This window comes from Pseudophryne corroboree, chromosome 5 (assembly GCF_028390025.1).
Source record: "Pseudophryne corroboree isolate aPseCor3 chromosome 5, aPseCor3.hap2, whole genome shotgun sequence".
Taxonomy (NCBI): Eukaryota; Metazoa; Chordata; class Amphibia; order Anura; family Myobatrachidae; genus Pseudophryne; species Pseudophryne corroboree.
In genome coordinates this window covers 347,924,950-347,944,867 of record NC_086448.1, presented here as the reverse complement: position 1 = coordinate 347,944,867, position 19,918 = coordinate 347,924,950, and the positions used below count along the sequence as shown (strand labels likewise).

Here is a 19,918-nt window from a genome sequence, read left to right as displayed (position 1 = left end):
CAGCCACCACAGGAGTGAGATTCTGGTCCTGGAGGACAGGATTATTTTCCGGTACATGTGTAGATGGGATCCGGACCACTTGTCCAACAGATCCCACTGAAACACTCTGGCATGGAACCTGCCAAATTGAATGGCCTCGTAGGCCGCCACAATCTTTCCCAGCAAACGAGTGCATTGATGGATCGACATTCTCGCCGGTTTCAGAATCCGTTTGACCAAACTCTGGATTTCCAGAGCTTTTTCTTCTGGTGTCCAGAATCATTCCCAAGAACGACAGCCATTTTGTCGGATTCAACTGTGATTTTGGCAAGTTTAGGATCCAACCGTGTTGTTGTAGAACGGTCAGGGATAGCATAAAGTCCTGGACTAGTTTGTCCTTGGATCTCGCCTTTATCAGGAGATCGTCTAAGTAAGGGATAATTGTGACTCCTTGCCTGCGAAGGAGAATTATCATTTCCGCCATAACCTTGGTGAAAATCCTCGGAGCCGTGGACAGACCAAACGGCAACGTCTGAAAATTGGTAATGACAATCCTGAATAGCAAACCTTAGGTAAGCCTGATGCGGAGGATATATGAAGATGTGTAAGTAGGCATCCTTTATGTTGACCGACACCATGAAATCCCCTTCCTCTAGACTGGAGATCACTGCTCGGAGAGATTCCATCTTGAATTTGAATTTTCTTAGGTAAAGATTGAGGGACTTTAGGTTCAGAATTGGTCTGACTGAACCGTCTGGCTTCGGGACCACAAACAGGGTGGAATAAAAGCCTTCTCCCTGTTGAGACGGGGGAACTCTGATAATGACCTGATTTAGGCATAACTTTTGTATTGCATCACATACAACCTGGCTGTCCGGAAGAGAAGCTGGTAAGGCCGATTTGAAAAATCGGTGAGGGGGAACGTCTTGAAACTCCAGTTTTTACCCCTGGGACACTATTTCTAAAACCCATGGGTTCAGGGCCGAACAAGCCCAGAATTGACTGAAGAACCTGAAACGTGCCCCTACTGGTGTGGACTCCCTCAGTGGAGCCCCAGCGTCATGCAGTGGACTTGGCAGAAGCCGGAGAGGACTTCTGCTCCTGGGAAGCTGCGACGGCTGGAGATCTTTTACCTTTTCCTCTTCCCCTATTACCGATGAAGGAATAACCTGTATTTATTTGGCCGAAAGGACTGCATCTGAAAATGGCCATTCTTTTGTTGTGGAGGAACATAAGGCAAAAAGGACGACTTACCCGCGGTAGCCGTAGATACCAAATCAGTGAGACCCTCACCAAACAAGACACTACCTTTATATGGGAGAGACTCCATAGCTTTCTTAGAGTCAGCATCAGAATTCCATTGATGAATCCACAATGCGTTCCTAGCTGAAATTGCTATGGCATTGGCTTTTGCTCACAAAATGCCAATATCCCTCGCTGCCTCCTTTAGATAGGCCGCAGCATCCCTGATATAACCCAGAGTTAACAGGATACTATCCCTATCTAGGGTATCTATATCAGATGACAAGTTATCCGCCCACTTTTCAATAGCACTACTCACCCACGCCGATGTAATGGTTGGTCTGAGCAGTGAACCTGTGGTGACGTAAATGGATTTTAATGTAGTTTCCTGTCTACGATCCGCAGGATCCTTAAGGGCTGCCGTGTCAGGAGACGGTAAAGCCACCTTTTTAGACAACCGTGACAGAGCCTTGTCCACAATGGGGGAAGACTCACACTTTTCTCTATCCCCAGGGGGGAATGGATACGTCATCTGAATACTCTTGTCTCAAAAAAAGTATTCAGTTCATGAGAGGGAGGAACGTTACCTCAGGTTTCTTTCCCTTATACATACAGACCCTAGTATCAGGAACAGCAGGGTCCTCAGTGATATTTAACACGTCTTTTATTGCCACAATATTGTACTGAATATTCTTTGCCAACTTTGGGTCTAATTTGGCATCACTGTAGTCGACACAGGAGTCAGTGTCCGTGTCAGTATCTGTGTCTCCCAACTGAGCAAATGAACGTTTATGTGACCCCGAGGGGGTCTGGACCCGTGATAACACATCCTCCACAGATTTCTTCCATGCCTGGTTCTGAGATTCAGATTTAGCCAATCTCTTATTTATAAGAGCCACATTAGCATTCAAGGCATTCAACACATTTACCCAATCAGGAGTCGGCGGTGCCGACGTGGTCACTCCCACAGCCATTTCTGTCCCTAACACAGTCTCCTCCTGGGAAGAACACTCAGCCTCAGACATGCCAACACACGTGTACCGACACCCACTGACACAATGGGCAGATAGGGGACAGACCTACAGTAAAGCCTGTCAGAGAAACACAGAGGGAGTTTGCCAGCTCACAACCCAGCGCTCAAACCCAGTACTGAAACCTTAATATAAAGCCCAGACCTGTTTCTAGTGCTTTTATAACTTATATAAGCCAAATTAACTGTGCACCCCTCCCCCCCCCCCCCCCCTCCCCGTTTTTGGAGGCAAGGACCAGCGTCTCTACAGCATTCTTGTGAAGAGAAAATGGTGCTGAGAGCTGTGAGGGCTAAGCCCCCTCAATGGCGCGCTTCAGCCCGCTATTTTATAATATGAGAATGCTGGCGGGGGTCAGGATTTTGTGCCGTGGTACATCTTATCCACTTTGCCAGCTTGTATGAGGATTTTTTTATGCTGCCCAGGGCGCCCCCCCCCCCCCCCCCGCGCCCTGCACCCTGTAGTGCCGCTGTGTGTGGGAGCATCACGCGCAGCGCCATCGCTGTGCGGTACTTTAGAAGCCGTTACTGAAGTCTTCTATGTTCTTCTACTCACCTGTCTTCTGACTTCTGGCTCTGCAAGGGGGGTGACGGCGGGCTCTGATAGTGAACCCCTAGGCGTACCTAGTGTTCCAAACCCTCAGGAGCTAATGGGATCCTGTAGCCAAGAAGCAGAGCCTTTGAACGCATTAGAAATAGGTCTGACTTCTCTCCCCTAAGTCCCACAATGCAGGGAGACTGTTGCCAGCAGTTCTCCCTGAAAATAAAAAACCTAACATAAAGTCTTTTCAGAGAAACTCAGTAGAGCTCCCCTGTGTGTGACCAGTCTCCCTGGGCACAATTCTAAACTGGAGTCTGGAGGAGGGGCATAGAGGGGGGAGCCAGTTCACACCCATTCAAAGTCTTAAAGTGCCCATGTCTCCTGCGGATCCCGTCTATACCCCATGGTTCTTGAAGTGTCCCCAGCATCCTCTAGGACGTATGAGAAACATTGTTAAGTTAAGAAATGTTAATATTTAGGATTCCTTTGTCTTTACTAATTGCTATGGAAACGCCTCATAATAATCTTTAAAATCACTAATGTAAAGACATATGGTCATGTCTACATACCAAGAACATGCAAGCAGGTATTTCACTGCATGGTTGTTATACAGTATGTCGTCACCCATTATTTTTAGTTTGCCCGTTCTTTGGCAATAATAGAAGTATTTGTGATTACTGGTCCGTTAGTATTACTGACCTCAGGAATCTTGGGGGGTGGTTTTCGGACTTTAACTTCTGTGACTTTCTCCTTCAGAAACACTGTTTGTACATCCAAAGTTCCAATGAGAGTGTTTGGCCTTAAAGTCAAGGGTTGCTGTGATGAACCAGAGCGCACCTCTAGAGTATGCTGAGCAGGATTCAAGTGGTGTTGGCTGCACAGGTCCACTAAGAAATCCATCACTGCTTTACTAAAAACAAAAATTATGCAGATGCGTTATTGACTATGGCAAACATTGAGGTGTTCTGAGATTAGCAAAAGCTCAAGATCTGGCAATTGTGCTTGTACATTTATAAAAGAGTGCCAGTATATATATATATATATATATATATATATATATATATATATATACGTATGTATCATTAAAATAAAATGTAATAAACCCAATGAATTGTGTAATATGTTTCTGACATAAATATTAGAAAGAAAAATGTGACATCAGTTTTAATTGCAAAGCGCTTTGTATATACAACCATCAACAATCTTTACATACATATTTTGCATCTATCTCTCTCAGTGTATATATATAGGGAGAGAATGCAAAATACGGATGTAGATTTTGTGGATTTTGTTGCTGTATTAAATATGTGGTTGTTTAACCCCTTCACCGCTGTGGGTTTTCCGACCACTATGCTGACATAATTTTTCCACATTTGTGCTCACCACATTCCAACACTAATATCAATGAGGTACATATACAAATAATACCTTGGGGTTTGTTTTTTTATAAAACTTTGGGGCTGATTCTGAGTCAAACGCAGATGCAACTGTGTCTTTTGCTGCAGCCATGTCTGAGTCTTTATCCGACTGAATCTGGGGCATGGTATGACAGATCAACAATGTCTAGGTCGACAGTCATTAGACTGGCCCCATATGGTCGACATGCATTAGGTCGACACTGACAAAAGGTCAACATGGACAAAAGGTCAACCTATGAAAGGTCAACACAGGAAAAGGTTGACATGAACAAAAGGTTGACAGAATCAATAGGTCGAAATGGCAATGGTCAACACAAAAATGGTTGACACGCCATTTATTGCATTTTTGGGGTTAGTGTGGATAGTTTTTCCATCTGGGGCCGCCGTTTGTAGAAACGCATCCCCTCACGGGCTCTCTGTGCTCACCACGCTTCGGGCGCACTGTCTCCCCCATTCCGCTTCGGTCAACACAAGGTTACTAAAGGTTATGATTTGTGACCTGGATAGTCAAGAATGTAAAACGTAAAATAACATGAAACAAAATAAAACAACAACCATGTGTCATATGTGTGTTGACTATTGCCATGACGACCATTTGAACAAGTCAACCATTTGACCATGTCGACCTTTTCCAGAGTTGATCTTTCATAGGTCGACATTTTGTTCATGTCAGCCTTTTGTCAGTGTCGACCTATTGACTGTCGACCTAGACATTGTCTGTCTATACATTGGAACCCCTGAGTTTGGCCTACTGTGTGAGCAGTAGTGCATCTTTGGATGCGGACGGACGCTTAGAGCTACACATCCGTAAAACACCCGTATCTGCTAAATCACTCCCTGTTGCCTCCTAGGAACTGAATTCCAAAGACTGTGCTCCAATTCTGATCTGAGTCTCTGAATGTAAATAAGCTGGACACAAGCGTTGTGCGACTGGGACAGCTGCTTGCAGTATTGACACTGCGTGCGACTCAGAATCAGGCCCTTTGTATTTTCAGAAAATACAATTAGAGGCTTAATTCATGTTTGAAAGCAATAGGAGATTATTACACAATGGAGCGATTATCGGCAGACTGCACATATGCTGCGGTCACAATGTGTATGCGCCAAGGTGCTGCTGCAATTGACAGGAAGTGACCGTTTGGAGGTGTTAACAGGGTGTTTACGGGGAGTGGCTGGGGAAATGCAGGTGTGTAACGGACGTTTTTGTGGCGTGTATCTGTTGTCAGCTGCAACCTCATGCATGCCAAAACATGGCGCCTGCGCAGCTACTGCTGTGTTTAGTCTGCATAGCCATAGACCTACCCCTAGACCCGAAGTTCCCTGTATTTTCATATAGCCTGCCAATGTGTATGCAATTGCGAATGCATTTGCAATGAGACTCGTGAGTGTCTCCTTTCATTCCTGGACAGCAGCTTCACGTGCTAACATCAGCAGCTCCGTAGTCTAGAAAATCGCACTTGCGACTGCATTTATTATTATTATTATTATCCTTTATTTATATGGCGCCACAAGGGATCCGCAGCGCCCATTACACAGTACATAATGAAATGAGCAAACAAGAAACGGCACTTACAGTACAAGACAATATAGGACAGGTATAGAAAACCCGGGGTTAGGTGCCATCAAAGGGAGTATGGCGTATAAGATTGTGTAAAGGAAAGGCACATGAGGAAAGAAGTCCCTGCTCTTGCGAGCTTACAATCTAAAAGGTGAGGGGCTAACAGACCGGAGTGACACAGAAGGGGGAGACAGTGAGCATAGACAAGAGGGTTAGGAGGAGAACTGGCTGGGGTTGGTGAAGAAGTGGGTCTTGAGAGCTCGTTTGAAGTTTTGTAGAGGGGTGGAGAGTCGAATGGGGAGAGGTAGAGCATTCCAGAGATAGGGAGCAGCAAGTGCAAAATCTTGTAGGTAGGAGTGGGAGGAGGTAATCAGTTGGCAGGAGAGACGATGGGCATTAGCAGAGCGAAGAGGACGGGTGGGAATGTAAAGAGAGATAAGGTCAGAGATGGAAGAGGGAGAAGAGTGGGTGAGGGCTTTGTAGGTGAGTGTGAGAAGATTGAATTGGATTCTGAATGGGAAGGGGGGCCAGTGAAGGTCCTGCAAGAGAGGGGATGTGGATGTAGTACGTTTGGTGAGGAAGATGAGACGGGCAGCAGCATTGAGGATAGATTGGAGTGGAGAGAGGCATTTTTGAGGTAGGCCAGATAGCAGGAGATTACAGTAGTCCAATCTGGAGATGACCAGTGAGTGGATGAGGGTCTTAGTAGCATCCTGGGTGAGAAAGGGTCTGATCCTGGAGATGTTTTTGAGATGGAAATGGCAGGTTTTTGAGAGGTACTGAATGTGTGGTTTGAAGGAGAGGGAGGAGTCAAGGATTACTCCAAGACATCGCACTTGGGACCTAGAGGAGATAGTAGTGCCATCAATGGATAATGAAATTGTGGGCGGTGAGGTTATGCGGGAGGGAGGGAAGATGATCAGCTCAGTCTTGGACATGTTAAGTTTGAGAAAGCACTGGGACAGCCAGGAGATAGCAGAAAGACAGTTGGAGATTTACGTACAAACATTAATTAGGTAATTTGCTCGTTCTTACGCGTCCACTAAAATGTAACTAAAATGGTCAAAAATGTGCTTTTTATTGAGATTTCAAGAAGTGAAGCAAAAGCAAATGTGATACTACAAATAACTGAGCAAAGAGGTAGTTGTGCTGCTGCTCTAGCTTGTGTAAGTGAAAAGGGGCTGTGCTGCCACTGGGGGTGGTGGGCATTTATAGGTCCCACAATACGGATGTGTCCTCATAAACGTATCCTTCATGTAAGATATGTTGCAAGACGCCTAGGCGCAACTTAGACACTCTACCACGGTTACCTGTTCCCGTGCTTGAGTACATTTTCCTGAATTTGCATCATATGAGGGTTAATCCAATTAGGAGTGAGTTTTTGTGAAATCTAGATTGTTTCACGAAAATTACACACATCTCGTGAATGTGTGAACCCGAGAAATACGAGAGCCGATTACAAATAGCAATTCGTGGTAGTCGCAGCAAGGTTGCAAAACTTTTCTACAAAATGTGACATGAAAGAAGTGCATGAATAGGTGGGGAAATCATCCTGGGCCCCAAAAAAGTGACAGCTGAAATAGCAGGACCATACATAAGACTGTTAGTAGCCATAAGGAAAGTGCTGGAGATTTTTAAAAGGTGTAAATGGATGATTTTTGCACTTTTTATTAATGATGGAAAAATTATAGAAAATAAGCGTTTTTCATCAAATAAAAGTCTTTCCAGCATTTTGGCTTACAGAAAAATGTCTGTAAAGTGATTTGTCTGTGTTTTTATACAAGTTAGTAAAAAGTTGGAATAAACAATTTTACCTCTAATCTGCAACTTCAAAAACCATTCCCATCAGCCTGTCCCACATCATCTAACCCATTTTTTTACTTTTTATAGAAAGTGACCTGTAAACTTACATGACTTTTATGGCTAAATTATATTATTTACGTCCCTCCAAGTGCATTATTATTCATTAGGATGTGTGTACCAGAGGTTCTGTACTGTGGAGGTGATTAAATTTCCCCAATGGTTTTCCTGCTATTGCATCACAAGGATGCGAACACCTCTGCCTGATTGACTGGCTCAGGTATTTGCAGGGAGGGATGTTGGCAGCCAGCGTTGCCCCAGCTTTACAGAAGTGGCAAAGCCAAGGACTGTCTCACAAACCACCCTGCGACGGAACGTCTGAGTAAGCGCAGGCTTACTCAGCCTGCTGTCGCATATGAACATCATAACCGATGGTCGCAATGTTCATTCCCAGAGCCGGCCATAGGCATAGGCAAACTAGGCAATTGCCTAGGGCATTTGATATGCCTAGGGGCATCAGCAGCTTCTGCTGATTAAAATGATATGCAGCATGCCTATATTCTGTGTGTAGCATTTCTTATGCAGATACAGCCACAGTCTCACACAATATATAGGCATGCTGCATATCATTTTAATCAGCAGAATCTGCTTGTGCATCAGAGCCACATAGCAATGCAAATAAGATGCGTTTTCATAAAAAATGGTGCCCAACGTTAGCATTGAGGCAAGATTTATGAGGACACACCTATATCCAAGCAGAGGCAAAGGTCACAGTGTTACTGACAGTGTGAGTGCTGTGTGCATGTGAGTGGGTTGGTTGTGCAGTAGTGTTCGGAATATGTGTAAGGAGCATTATGTGTGTCATGTAAAAATGCATTAATAATGTGCAACATATGTGTAAGGAGCACTATGTGTGTCATTATGTGTATAAGGGCATTAATAATGTGTGGCATACGTGTTACAGGGTACTACTGTATGTGTGTCATTATGTGTATAGGGGCACTAATAATGTGCAGCAAATGTGTAGGGGGCACTATGTGTGTCATTATGTGTGTAAGGGCATTAATAATGTGTGGCATATATGTAAGAGACATTATGTGTAAAAGGGCATTAAAAAAGGTTGTCATAATGTGTAAGGCACATTATGTTTATAAGGACATTAATAATGTGTAAGGGGCATTACTGTGTGGAATTATGTGTATAAATGCATTACTAATGTGTGGCATTATGTGTATAAGGTGCTCTACTATGTGGCATTGCATATAGAAAGGGCACTACTGTGTCGTCTAATATGAATAAAGAGCAATAGGGTGTGGTGTAATGTGAATAAGGAGCAATTCAGTGTGATGTAATGTGAATAAGGGGCTCTACTGTGAGGAGTAATGTTTATAAGGTAAAGTAATACTACTGTGGGATGTAATATGAATTATGGACATTATCGCACGATCAACTATGAATAAAGTTGCAGTACTGTGTGGCGTAATTGGGATTGGGGTTACTATTGTGTGGCCATGCCCCTTGCCAGCAAAAACACACCCCTTTTTGGGCTGTGCGCCAAATGTGCTAACTGTTCCTATTTAAAATATAGGGGGTACAAACACCAAAATAAGGACTGCTATGGGTGAGGGGTGATGGTGCTGAGAAAGAGGTGCAAGGTCAGAGGCGGAACCAGCGGTGGTGCTAGGGGGCACCAGCCAAAATCTTGCCTAGGGCATCATATTGGTTAGGGCCGGCTCTGTTCATTCCATATGCGATCGCACTACAAATTTGCATTGCTAAAGACTGCAATCGCAAAGCTGCTGCAAACAGCTTTGTTATTGCAATGCTTAGTGAATTAGGACCTGTGTCACCAAATTTGTATCTTATAATAACTATTTTTCTGAACTTTTCACCAGCTGAGAGGGGTGCGCACAAAACTCCCCCAAAAATTTCATCTAGAAAATCAATACAATTAGAATTGGATTACAAATGTAATTTGCAGTGTGAGTTTACCATGCGGAAGGTTTGCAGGAACCAGTTCACATCTAACTGGCTTGACCCCCATGTCACTAATAGTATACTAAGGGGTACATTTACTAAGCAGTGATAAGAGCGGAAAAGTGAGCCAGTGGAGATATTTCCACATCAACCAATCAGCAGCTCTGTATCATTTTATAGTATGCAAATTATAGATGTTACTTCAGTGCTGATTGGTTGCATGGGCAACTTCTCCACTGACTCACTTCTCCGCTCTTATCACTGCTTAGTAAATGTAGCCCTAAGTAGCTAATAGTGTACTAAATACTATAGTTAGGATTATTATTATTTTGTCACATACCAAGGAATTGGTATAAATTATCAGATTATCATAATGACTCAAACCACACATTGTTATGATTAATCTGCTACTTTAAGTTTAAACCAATTTCATTGGGACAAAAAATACTAATCCTAAACACAGTTCCTGATTCAAATTTGTACGCAAACCCAATGATTTATGCAGAGCTGTAACTAGGTGTGTGCCGATGGTGCCTTGCCCACAGCGCAAATGCACTGAGGCCGCACCATTGCGCATCACACCCGCTAGCTCCGAGCCCAGACAGCTGATGGCGGCGCTGCCTGTGTCCCGCTGACGGCGGCGCCGCCTGCATCCTGCTGAAGTCACCGCCGCCCGCCCGTGTCCCTCTGAAGGCATCGCTGCCCGCCCTCCCACCTGCCTAGACACAACAGTGTCCCGCTGTCGCTGAAGCCGCCAGCCGCCCACCCACGCAACTTCCTCTGAAGCTGCCGCATCTTCCTCTGAAGCCACCACCGCCCGCCCGCCTGTGTAGAGCTGAAAAGTAAATGCAGGGGCAAACGCAGGAATATACTGGAGTAGGGGGGGGGGGGGGGGGGGTTGCCGTAATGTGTAAAAAGGGGACTCTGCTGGAATGTGTAAAAAGGGGCACGCTGTCTGCCGTAATGTGTAAAAAGGGAACGCTGTCTGCCGTAATGTGTAAAAAGGGGGACGCTGTCTGCCGTAATGTGTAAAAAGGGGCACGCTGTCTGCCGTAATGTGTAAAAAGGGAACGCTGTCTGCCGTAATGTGTAAAAAGGGGGACGCTGTCTGCCGTAATGTGTAAAAAGGGGGGCGCTGTCTGCCGTAATGTGTAAAAAGGGGACGCTGTCTGCCGTAATGTGTAAAAAGGGAGGCGCTGTCTGCCGTAATGTGTAAAAAGGGGACGCTGTCTGCCGTAATGTGTAAAAAGGGGGACGATGTCTGTCTTAATCTGTAAAAAGGGGACGCTGTCTGCCGTAATGTGTAAAAAGGGGGACGATGTCTGCCATAATGTGTAAAAAGGGGGGCGATGTCAGCCGTAATGTGTAAAAAAGGGGGACACTGTCTGCCGTAATGTGTAAAAAGGGGGACTGTCTGCTGTAATGTGTAAAAGGGGCTCTACCTGGTGTAGTGGCGCTACTGTGCAGCGTAATTTGAATAATGGAGACTACTGTGCACTGTAGCATTAATTGGTATCATTTTGTGACCATGCCCCTTTCCCATGAAGCCACGCCCCTATATATTTTCCGCGCGCCTAAGGCGCACACTGCCCCTAAGGCGCACACTGCCCCTATCTTACATGCGGGGGAGGGGGGGGGGCGCAATGCCGTTTCTTGCACACAGCGCTAAAATGTCTAGTTACGGCACTGGATTTATGTCCAAATCCGATGGTGGGGTAACTTTGTAGGCGTTCCAAGCCCAGGGTCTGTATTGTCGGATGCAGACTTCCTGGACCTGGCTGACCAGTTCCGACACCCAGGGCCATATTCAATTAGCAGTGATAACGGACTTTTCACGTGAAAAGTCCGGTTTTCGGGTGAAAAAACTGACTTTTCACGTGAAATGCAATTACAGCCTATTCAATTATCCTGGAAAATTTATCGCTGATCATGTTTTCACTAATTTCACTTCACCTTCTCTGAAGCAGGTGAAAAGTTGGGAAAAGTCACTATTTTAAGGTAAAAATGTTTGGATATGGTACAGAACTCCTGGGACACCCCCCTTTATGACTAATTAGGCACGTTGAAGTTTTTAATTATTTTTAATTGGCCAATAATGACATGTCATTTTTGGGGTGAAAAAGTAAAAAGTGATGGAAATTGGGGTTCAAGGTATGGGACAGGTATATTGGGGTGCTTTATGAGTGGGACAGGTGTTTTTTAGGCTTGCAGATGGGAGTAATCAGTCTGTTTCCACTTTTTTTTTAAAGTACCCTAAAATGACCCAAATATATACTTATACCCATTTTCATGTACCCCAAATTTAATGAGAGCATTTATTTTGCTCAAAAAAACTTGCTTTCTATCATTTTTTTGCATTTAAAAAAAAAATGCATATAACCGCCATTTCACACAATTTAAGTCCCCAAAAACTCTCTAATGTGATCTCTAACACACTTCTCTTCTGTTTTCCTATGTTAGTTTAGCATTTTTTGGGGTACAGGCTGATTTCCCCATTTTCACCTGCACTTTTCACTGCAAGAATTTTCACGTGAAACCCGGTCGGAATTGAATAGGTCGAAAAATTGAGCGTTTTCGCGGCAATTTTCGGCCGATTGCCGCGGAAATTTTCGGGCGAAAAATTGCCGCAAATTTGCGAAAAATTGAAAAACGGAGCGTTTTCGCGGCAATTTTCGGCCGATTGCCGCAAAAAATTTTCGCGCGAAAAATTGCCGCGAATTTGCGGATAATTGAATACCCTAGCCAGTCTCAATACGTTTCAGTTTACTCTGACAGGGCCGAGGACTGCGACCATCACAATCATCCAATGCTGCATTGCTCAGATGCAGCACACAGGTCACAGATGCTGGTTGGAGGCATCTTTTCCTACAGATGCCTCCTGCAGGGATTTTAGTTGTACGGTATAGCACAGCCACTTCCCTGCAGCTGTGCAATACTGTCCAAATTGGAATCAGGCCCTTAGTACACTATTAGTGACATGAAGGTCAATCCAAATAGGTGCGAGTTGGGTACTGCAAGCTTTTCTAGTGGCAAACTTGCTCAGGAAATTACATTTGCAATGCAGGCCCTGGTCTTTTGCTATTTAACCCAGAATACAAACTTTTCCTTAATTTTGTATTTTAATTCACTGATAATTGTTTAAGGTAGAAGTAGCCTATGGCAATCAATCAGCCTCTAAAGGGTAAATTTACTAAAGCATACCTCCCAACATGACCCTCTCCAGGAGGGACAGAATGCTCTGCTCCTGGACTTCCCTCTTAGTTTATGATTGCCATCACCTGTGCTGAAACACCTTTCTTATCCATTAACCTGTTCAAAACAGGTGCTAACAATCATAAATTAAGAGAAAAGTCCAGAAGCAGAGCATTGTGTCCCTCCTGGAGAGGGTCACGTTGGGAGGTATGACTAAAGGTTGGTTTTGGTTCTAAAAAAACCCCCACTGATCGTGATTACTAAACCAAAACCTGCCATGATCGCCGTTGTATCACTGCCAAAAATATTTGTTTGATGTCAGCTTTAATCTAATCCCAACGTCAGTCGGTTTTTGCAGCTCTAAATGCCGTCAGTTTTGATCTTTCATTTCAAACTCGACGACAAATAGAAGTTCACAAAAGCAGCAAACCCGTCCAAACAGAAGCACTACACAGATTAGTGTGATCTCTGCAGGCTTCATTAGGTGTTAAATGAATAAAGTACATTTAACAAAACAACAACAATAAATAGCATCAACTACTTTGGTAGATTGCACTGATTAGTTTGATGTGGAGCCGTGGCTTTTTCACACGGCATGTTCCAATGGGCTTACTTTGCGACTTTGTACGTATTTAAAACTAATTCCTGTGCAGTTAAAGTCGCAGCCCAGTGTGCAGTGTTTGTAGGAAACTATGGGGTAAATTTACTAAAGCTTCTAAAAATGAAAAGTGGTGATGTTACCCATAGCAGCCAATCAGATTCTGTATATAATTTTCTAGGATGCAATAGAGCAGGCATTCCCAACCACGGTCCTCAAGGCACACCAACAGTGCAGGTTTTAGTGCTATCCAGGCTGCAGCACAGATGGTTACATCAAAATAACTGAGCTACTAATTAAGTCACCTGTGCTGAAGCCTGGATATCACTAAAATCTGCACTGTAAGGGTGTGTACACATGGTGAGATCCTTGCTATGCCCGATTTTTACTTGCGATTTCCCCTGAACTCCCCAGAGCCCAGATAGCACAGATTTTGACTAACTTTTCTTGAGATATGGACTATGTATGCTTACGATTTTGGCTTATGTGAGATTTTGGCTTATGTGAGATGTCATTGACATGTGAGATGAACTAGATAGTACACCGATCTAGCAGGGATTGACTTGCCTGCACAGTCTATCTTTTCTTGCGATGCCGACCCGGCGGGACCGCGCATCGGGATCGCAAGGTGACTTTCACCTTGCGATCTGCACTAACTTTTCTTGAGATTTTGACTATATAGTCAAAATCTCAAGAAAATATCTCACCGTGTGAGATCCCTGCTATGTCCGATTTTGACTATGCGATTTCCCTTGAACTCCCCCAGAGCCCAGATAGTCAAAATCTGTACAATTTGTGCTTGAGATTTTGTCTATGTACGATTTTGACTAAGTGCCCATTTTGACTATACTTTGTACCATACTTGCCTACCTGGCCCTCTCCATGAGGGAGAAAATGCTCTGTTCCTGGATTTTCCTGGTAATGTATGAATGCCATCACCTGTGATGAAACACCTTTCTTATCAATTAACTAGCTCACCACAGGTAATGGCAATCATACATTACCAGGAAAGTCCAGGAACAGAGCATTTTCTCCCTCATGGAGAGGGTCAGGTAGGCAAGTATGCTTTGTACTAGATTGTACACTAGATAATCAAGATTGACTTGCCTGCACAGTCTATCTAGCCCTACGATACCGACCCCACGGGAGCGCGCATCGGGATCGAATCTGTATCGCAAGCTGCCTAGCACCATGAGATATGCACTAACTTTTCATAAGATTTTGACTATATAGTCAAAATCTCACAGATTTATCTCACCGTGTGTACACACCCTTAGGGTGTGTACACACGGTGAGATAAATCTGTGAGATTTTGACTATATAGTCAAAATCTTATGAAAAGTTAGTGCATATCTCATGGTGCTAGGCAGCTTGCGATACAGATTTGATCCCGATGCGTGCTCCCGTGGGGTCGGTATCGTAAGGCTAGAGAGACTGTGCAGGCAAGTCAATCTTGACTATCTAGTGTACAATCTAGTACAAAGTATAGTCAAAATTGGCACTTAGTCAAAATCGTACATAGACAAAATCTCAAGCACAGATAGCCAAAATCTGTCCTATCTGTGCTATCTGGGCTCTGGGGGAGTTCAAGGGAAATCGCATAGTCAAAATCGAACATAGCAGGGATCTCACCGTGTGTGCCTTGAGGACCGTGGTTGGGAATGCCTGCAATAGAGAAATGATAGACAAATCTGATTGGTTGCTATGGGCAACATCACTACTTTTTAGAACCTTTAGTAAATGTATCCCTATGAGTGGTGTTTTGCTGCATAAGCGTTGCAAATAAGGAGCACAATTACCAGAAAAAGATGCTGCGCTACACCTCTCAGAGCTACTCATCCTGCCGGGGGTCTACATGTGATTAGATGCACAAACTTAGTGAAAAAAGTACTCCTTAGAAACCATTATAAAAGTTTGGCAATTTTGGGTATCCCTATTGAGTTCTTTGACCCGAGCAATCAATAGGAAAAAAATGCATCTTTTTAGAACAATTCAGAATTCTAATTGCCTACTTGACGGATATACAATTGTTTATATTGTTATATACTTCTTTTATTTATATGGCAGAGAACATTTTAGATACGGCCCTCATGCAGAGTTGAGTGCATTTGCATATATAATGTACACATGCAATGCAACACTTAAGAAGGTGTCCACTCTGAGTTACAGATGTGTCCTCCTACATCCTTGCTGCAGTCACGTTAAACAGCCCTTCTAGTTGTGCCTAGTAGACAGCATGTTTTCCTGGAAAACACTGTAACGTAGCATTTTGTATGCAGATACAGCCGCAGTCGCACACAGAATATAGACATATCATTTTAATCAACAGAATCTGCTTTTTCTTCCTAGTCACATAGCAATGAAAATAAGACGCATTTTCGGCAAAAAAAGACGCCCGATGTTTGCAGAGTTGCATGGGAACTGCCAACTGACTCACACCAGGCATCTCGCCATGCATGGCATATTGAGGCTAAATGTATTACGACACATCTGTATCTTTAGATATGTGCAACTCAGCATAGTGTTTAAGGTGCATATTTATTCATTATTGGGTTCTAGAAATGATGATTATAATTTATTTTCATGGCAATAAGAAATTAAGGATCACCCCAATGTTTTAAAAAACAAACACAGGATAGGGGCTATGATAGTAGCACATCTTTGTGGTGACTTAGAAGTGAAATGATCACTAATGCGACCACTTTACTTTTCCTTTGGGACCTCAGTGCGGTTCTGCACACGCGCAGCCTGTTACTGTGCATGAGTAAGCGAAGAGGGCACTGAGAGCGCATAGCACCTTGGGCTTCAGGCAACTGGCCAGAGTACTAGGTGACGGTAGAAGGCCTACAGGGAGGGCCTCTATGGCCCACAGCATACATGGGCATCTACACCTGATCTTAGTAAAAATGCAGAGTAGCAATTTGTTCACATTTAAGTATTATAATAGTTAAATTGTAACTACTTTATATCTATCTATCTATCTATCTATCTATCTATCTTATAAACACAGCCCGGCACTCCTCTTTGCATAAGAGAAAATTGCCCAGGTGCCTTCAGTGTGGGATCAAAATAAAGGAAAAAACCAGCGGCAAAAAACATCAACGTTTCGGGGAGTTAAACCCCTTTGTCATATCTTGACAAAGGGGTTTAACTCCCCAAAACGTTGATGTTTTTTCATTGATGCCTTAAATACAATCTACATCTCCACAAGACCCTGAGTGCCGCTGGTTTTTTCCTTTTTATATATATATATATATATATATATATATATATACACACACATATATAGCCTCTCATTTATAAACATATTTAGATGAATCAGAATAAATGTACATGGAAGTAACAAAAGTAGGAGTGTGCCTACTGTCGGCGCAGCAGTATCAGTGAGAGACGCGATGCAGGGGCTTTAGACTACTATACATCCTTGATGAGGCAGCGCCGCGTGAGGAGGAACTGTGAAGTGGGCTGAATTGGAGAGGGCATGTCTAGGAGCACCAGGAAAATGCAGAGCCATGTGTCCAAATGAATTAGCTGACTTTACACAATAATCTGATGTAGTTAGAAGAGAAGGGTTTAACTGAAGACAGTCACCGTTAAAAGTTTAAAGCGGGATGCAGTCCATACTTGCCTACTTTTGAAAAAGCATTTCAGGGAGATTGTGAAAGTAGCACCTACAGTATCAGCGTAGACGTGTACTGCTACATCTGAAAGGCGTGTCATAAAAATGACTTACATTCAAATGTACATAAGCCCCAAAGTTAGTAAGATCTATTTGTTGAAGAAAAGACACTGATATTTTTCAGGACTTGTTTGTGTATTGTGTTTTTCAAAAGGTTCCATATACTGTAAGTGTCCGCGAGAAACCTTATTTAGAATGCATGTAGCCATAGGGATCATTGTGCCTTATAACTAGTGCAAGGAAATGGCACTGATGTGCCTATCTGAATGTATATATCTCTGATTTATTGTTCCCCCAGTAATTTAACAGCTGCATAACGGGGATAAGGGCAATCAGGGAGATTGCTGGTCTGTCCAGGGAGTGAAGGAGATTGCTACTGTTTCAGGGAGTCTCCTGCAGAATAAGGGAAGGTTGGCAACTATGATGCAGTCAATTCGGTATTTTGACCATCGGGATTTTGATTGTAGGTAAATCATACTGATCCCATTTAAAGCATGTAATGGTAAACTGCAGCCACGTGGGGAATATCATTATTTGTGTCTAATTAAATTGTCACCTCATTACAGAAAGGGGGGGGGGGGGGGGGAGACAATGCAAAGATGAATCATAATGTGATTGGTGACGGTATACATTTATATGTGATTTAAATCTGTTGTAAAAATAATATTTTGCACCTACGCACTTATTTTGGAGGCTGGCTTACAGTTAAAGACAACATCAGGAATATTACCATTTTAATTTGCATACAGCCTTGGCACAGATCAACTAGTACCTCCTCTTCTTCCCAGTTGCATCTGTCAAAGTTCAGAAGTTTTTTTTTTGTTTATTTCAATTCATTTTTGATCTTTTTTTTTCATTTTCATGAGACTTCATAGTACAAATGCAATAGGAAATGTATGTGAATGTTCTAAAACACACAATAGGGATGTATTAGCAGCTGCTTGGGCTTACTATATGAACTAACAGCCAGTTCTTTACTTTCAAGCCTGAGTTTTAAGTATCATCCTCTAAATAATGGATACGGGGCTCAGAGGCTGGTTACAGAATGGTGCCGAGAATAGCTGGCAGACATATCAAGATTTTAATCGTTATGCGGGTTCTATAGTACTACTGTACTGTGAAAGGCAAAACACCTTTGTGTGTCTCCCATAATTAAAAGGTCTACTTTTGGCTCTGGTTCTCCCTGTAGTGATAGGTGGGGTTAGCTATCAGGGACTTTTTCAAATGACGTTATCTGCCGGGACAAAGTTCAACAATAATAATTGGCTAATACCACAGTCCCTGAGAATAATGGGAACTGTGGTGTTGGGCGTTACTTAGCTAGACACATGAGATATAGTAAATTGCAGTGATAAATGAAAACTACTATGATCATTTTGGCTTGATAATTTGGTTCCATTGAATGTGACAATTAACCTACTTTTTTTATATTAAATAAATAACTAGACAGTGCCAGTACCATGAATGTAACTCACACCATAATTTCTTCCGAATACTATGAACATTTAGAAATGTATACAAATGCACTACGACACATGTGCACTGCATTGTATACTTCCTCTCTCCCTGTCCTGTCCATATTATTCTCAGTAACTCCACTATAGTGATTGCAGGAATTCATTATTGCAGAGCAGCCATTGACCCAGTACATTAGAAGAGGTGGGGAGATCGGGGCATGATGCAGCCAAGTAGGCAGTGCAGGGGCATATTTCTGTGATTGCATCATTGTAGCTCTGCCTCCCACAATACAAAGCCATTAAGGACCACAAACTTCACACATGAAGTAGACAGCACAGGGTAACGTCAAGGGAGACTTCTTTTTCGGGTGGTGTCCCGGATAGTCACCAGGGATTCTGGATTCTCCAGAACAGAACATACTGGGAGAGTATGATATATGCCCTATGGAGGCTCCATGTGGGTCCCCTGCTCCTTGGCTTTATGCCAGAGTCTACTGTGCATGCGCAAGTTTCCAGGAACATGGCGCCCGCGCTCAGGGTTGGACTGGCCCACGGGGGTGCAGGGAAAACCCCTGCCCTCTTTATCTAGAGTTCAGGTTCCAGACTGTGCACAAATTATACATATGGTACCTTATACTGCACAGTACTATGGCGTATTTTGTACAGTGCAGTGCTGTTATTAATCTGGTACATTACCATGCATGCACTAGCAGTATTTATTTACTATATTTGTCAAGGAACCCAGACCATACACTCTCTAATGGTTAGGCAAACTAATGTGACAGTTGTCGCACCGCCTCTGGAGACTGGCCAAACCTCTACACATTGGCCCCTACCAAGGCATCCCCCCGGTGGGCCCTTCATTCCCCAGTCCGACACTGTCCGCTCCTTGTTCCCGGGGACAACTCTACTGCACATGTGCAAGTCACCTGGAAAATGACCACAGCTGCCATTTTCCCAGTGATGAATGCGTGCAGCATTGGCTACTGCCAACGCGGGTCCCCTGGAGGGTAAGTTTAATTATATGGGTGCAGGGTGTGTGGTGTAGGCCCTCCTGGACCCAGAGGTTCGTGTGAATAACACATCTTGCACCCATTATAGATAAGTCTGTGTTGCCTCATGTGAATAGCAGATCTCAATTCAGCACAGCTTAGTGTATTCATTAATGTGACTATTGTATATCTCTCAAGTATGCAATTAGAATTCTAAATTTTATGTAAAAAGATGCATTTTTTCACATTGATTGGTATTCTTGTATATCTTATAGTATTATCTTTCATATTGAATGATAATTAAGAAAATAATAAAAACAAAAAAAATCCACCTTGCATGGCTATCTCTCCCCCTTCAGGCTCCAACTCTGTTCTCAAAAGAGCTGAGCTGAGGTCAGTCCTGAACATGCGCAGAAGAAGCCCTCACCATGGTCTATATACAGTAGAGAGAAGGACTG

The 19,918-nt window shown here is 43.4% G+C and overlaps 1 protein-coding gene across 5 annotated transcripts in view; it reads right to left on the bottom strand.

Moving 5' to 3' along the window:
• Positions 1-19,918, bottom strand: part of COBL (cordon-bleu WH2 repeat protein) — a 952,910-nt gene that overhangs the window by 575,843 nt on the left and 357,149 nt on the right. For all 5 annotated transcript variants that reach the window (XM_063922617.1, XM_063922616.1, XM_063922613.1 and 2 more), the window contains one exon: positions 3,489-3,699. In XM_063922617.1, the coding sequence (XP_063778687.1) occupies positions 3,489-3,699 (211 nt within the window). The remainder of the gene's footprint in view (positions 1-3,488; positions 3,700-19,918) is intronic.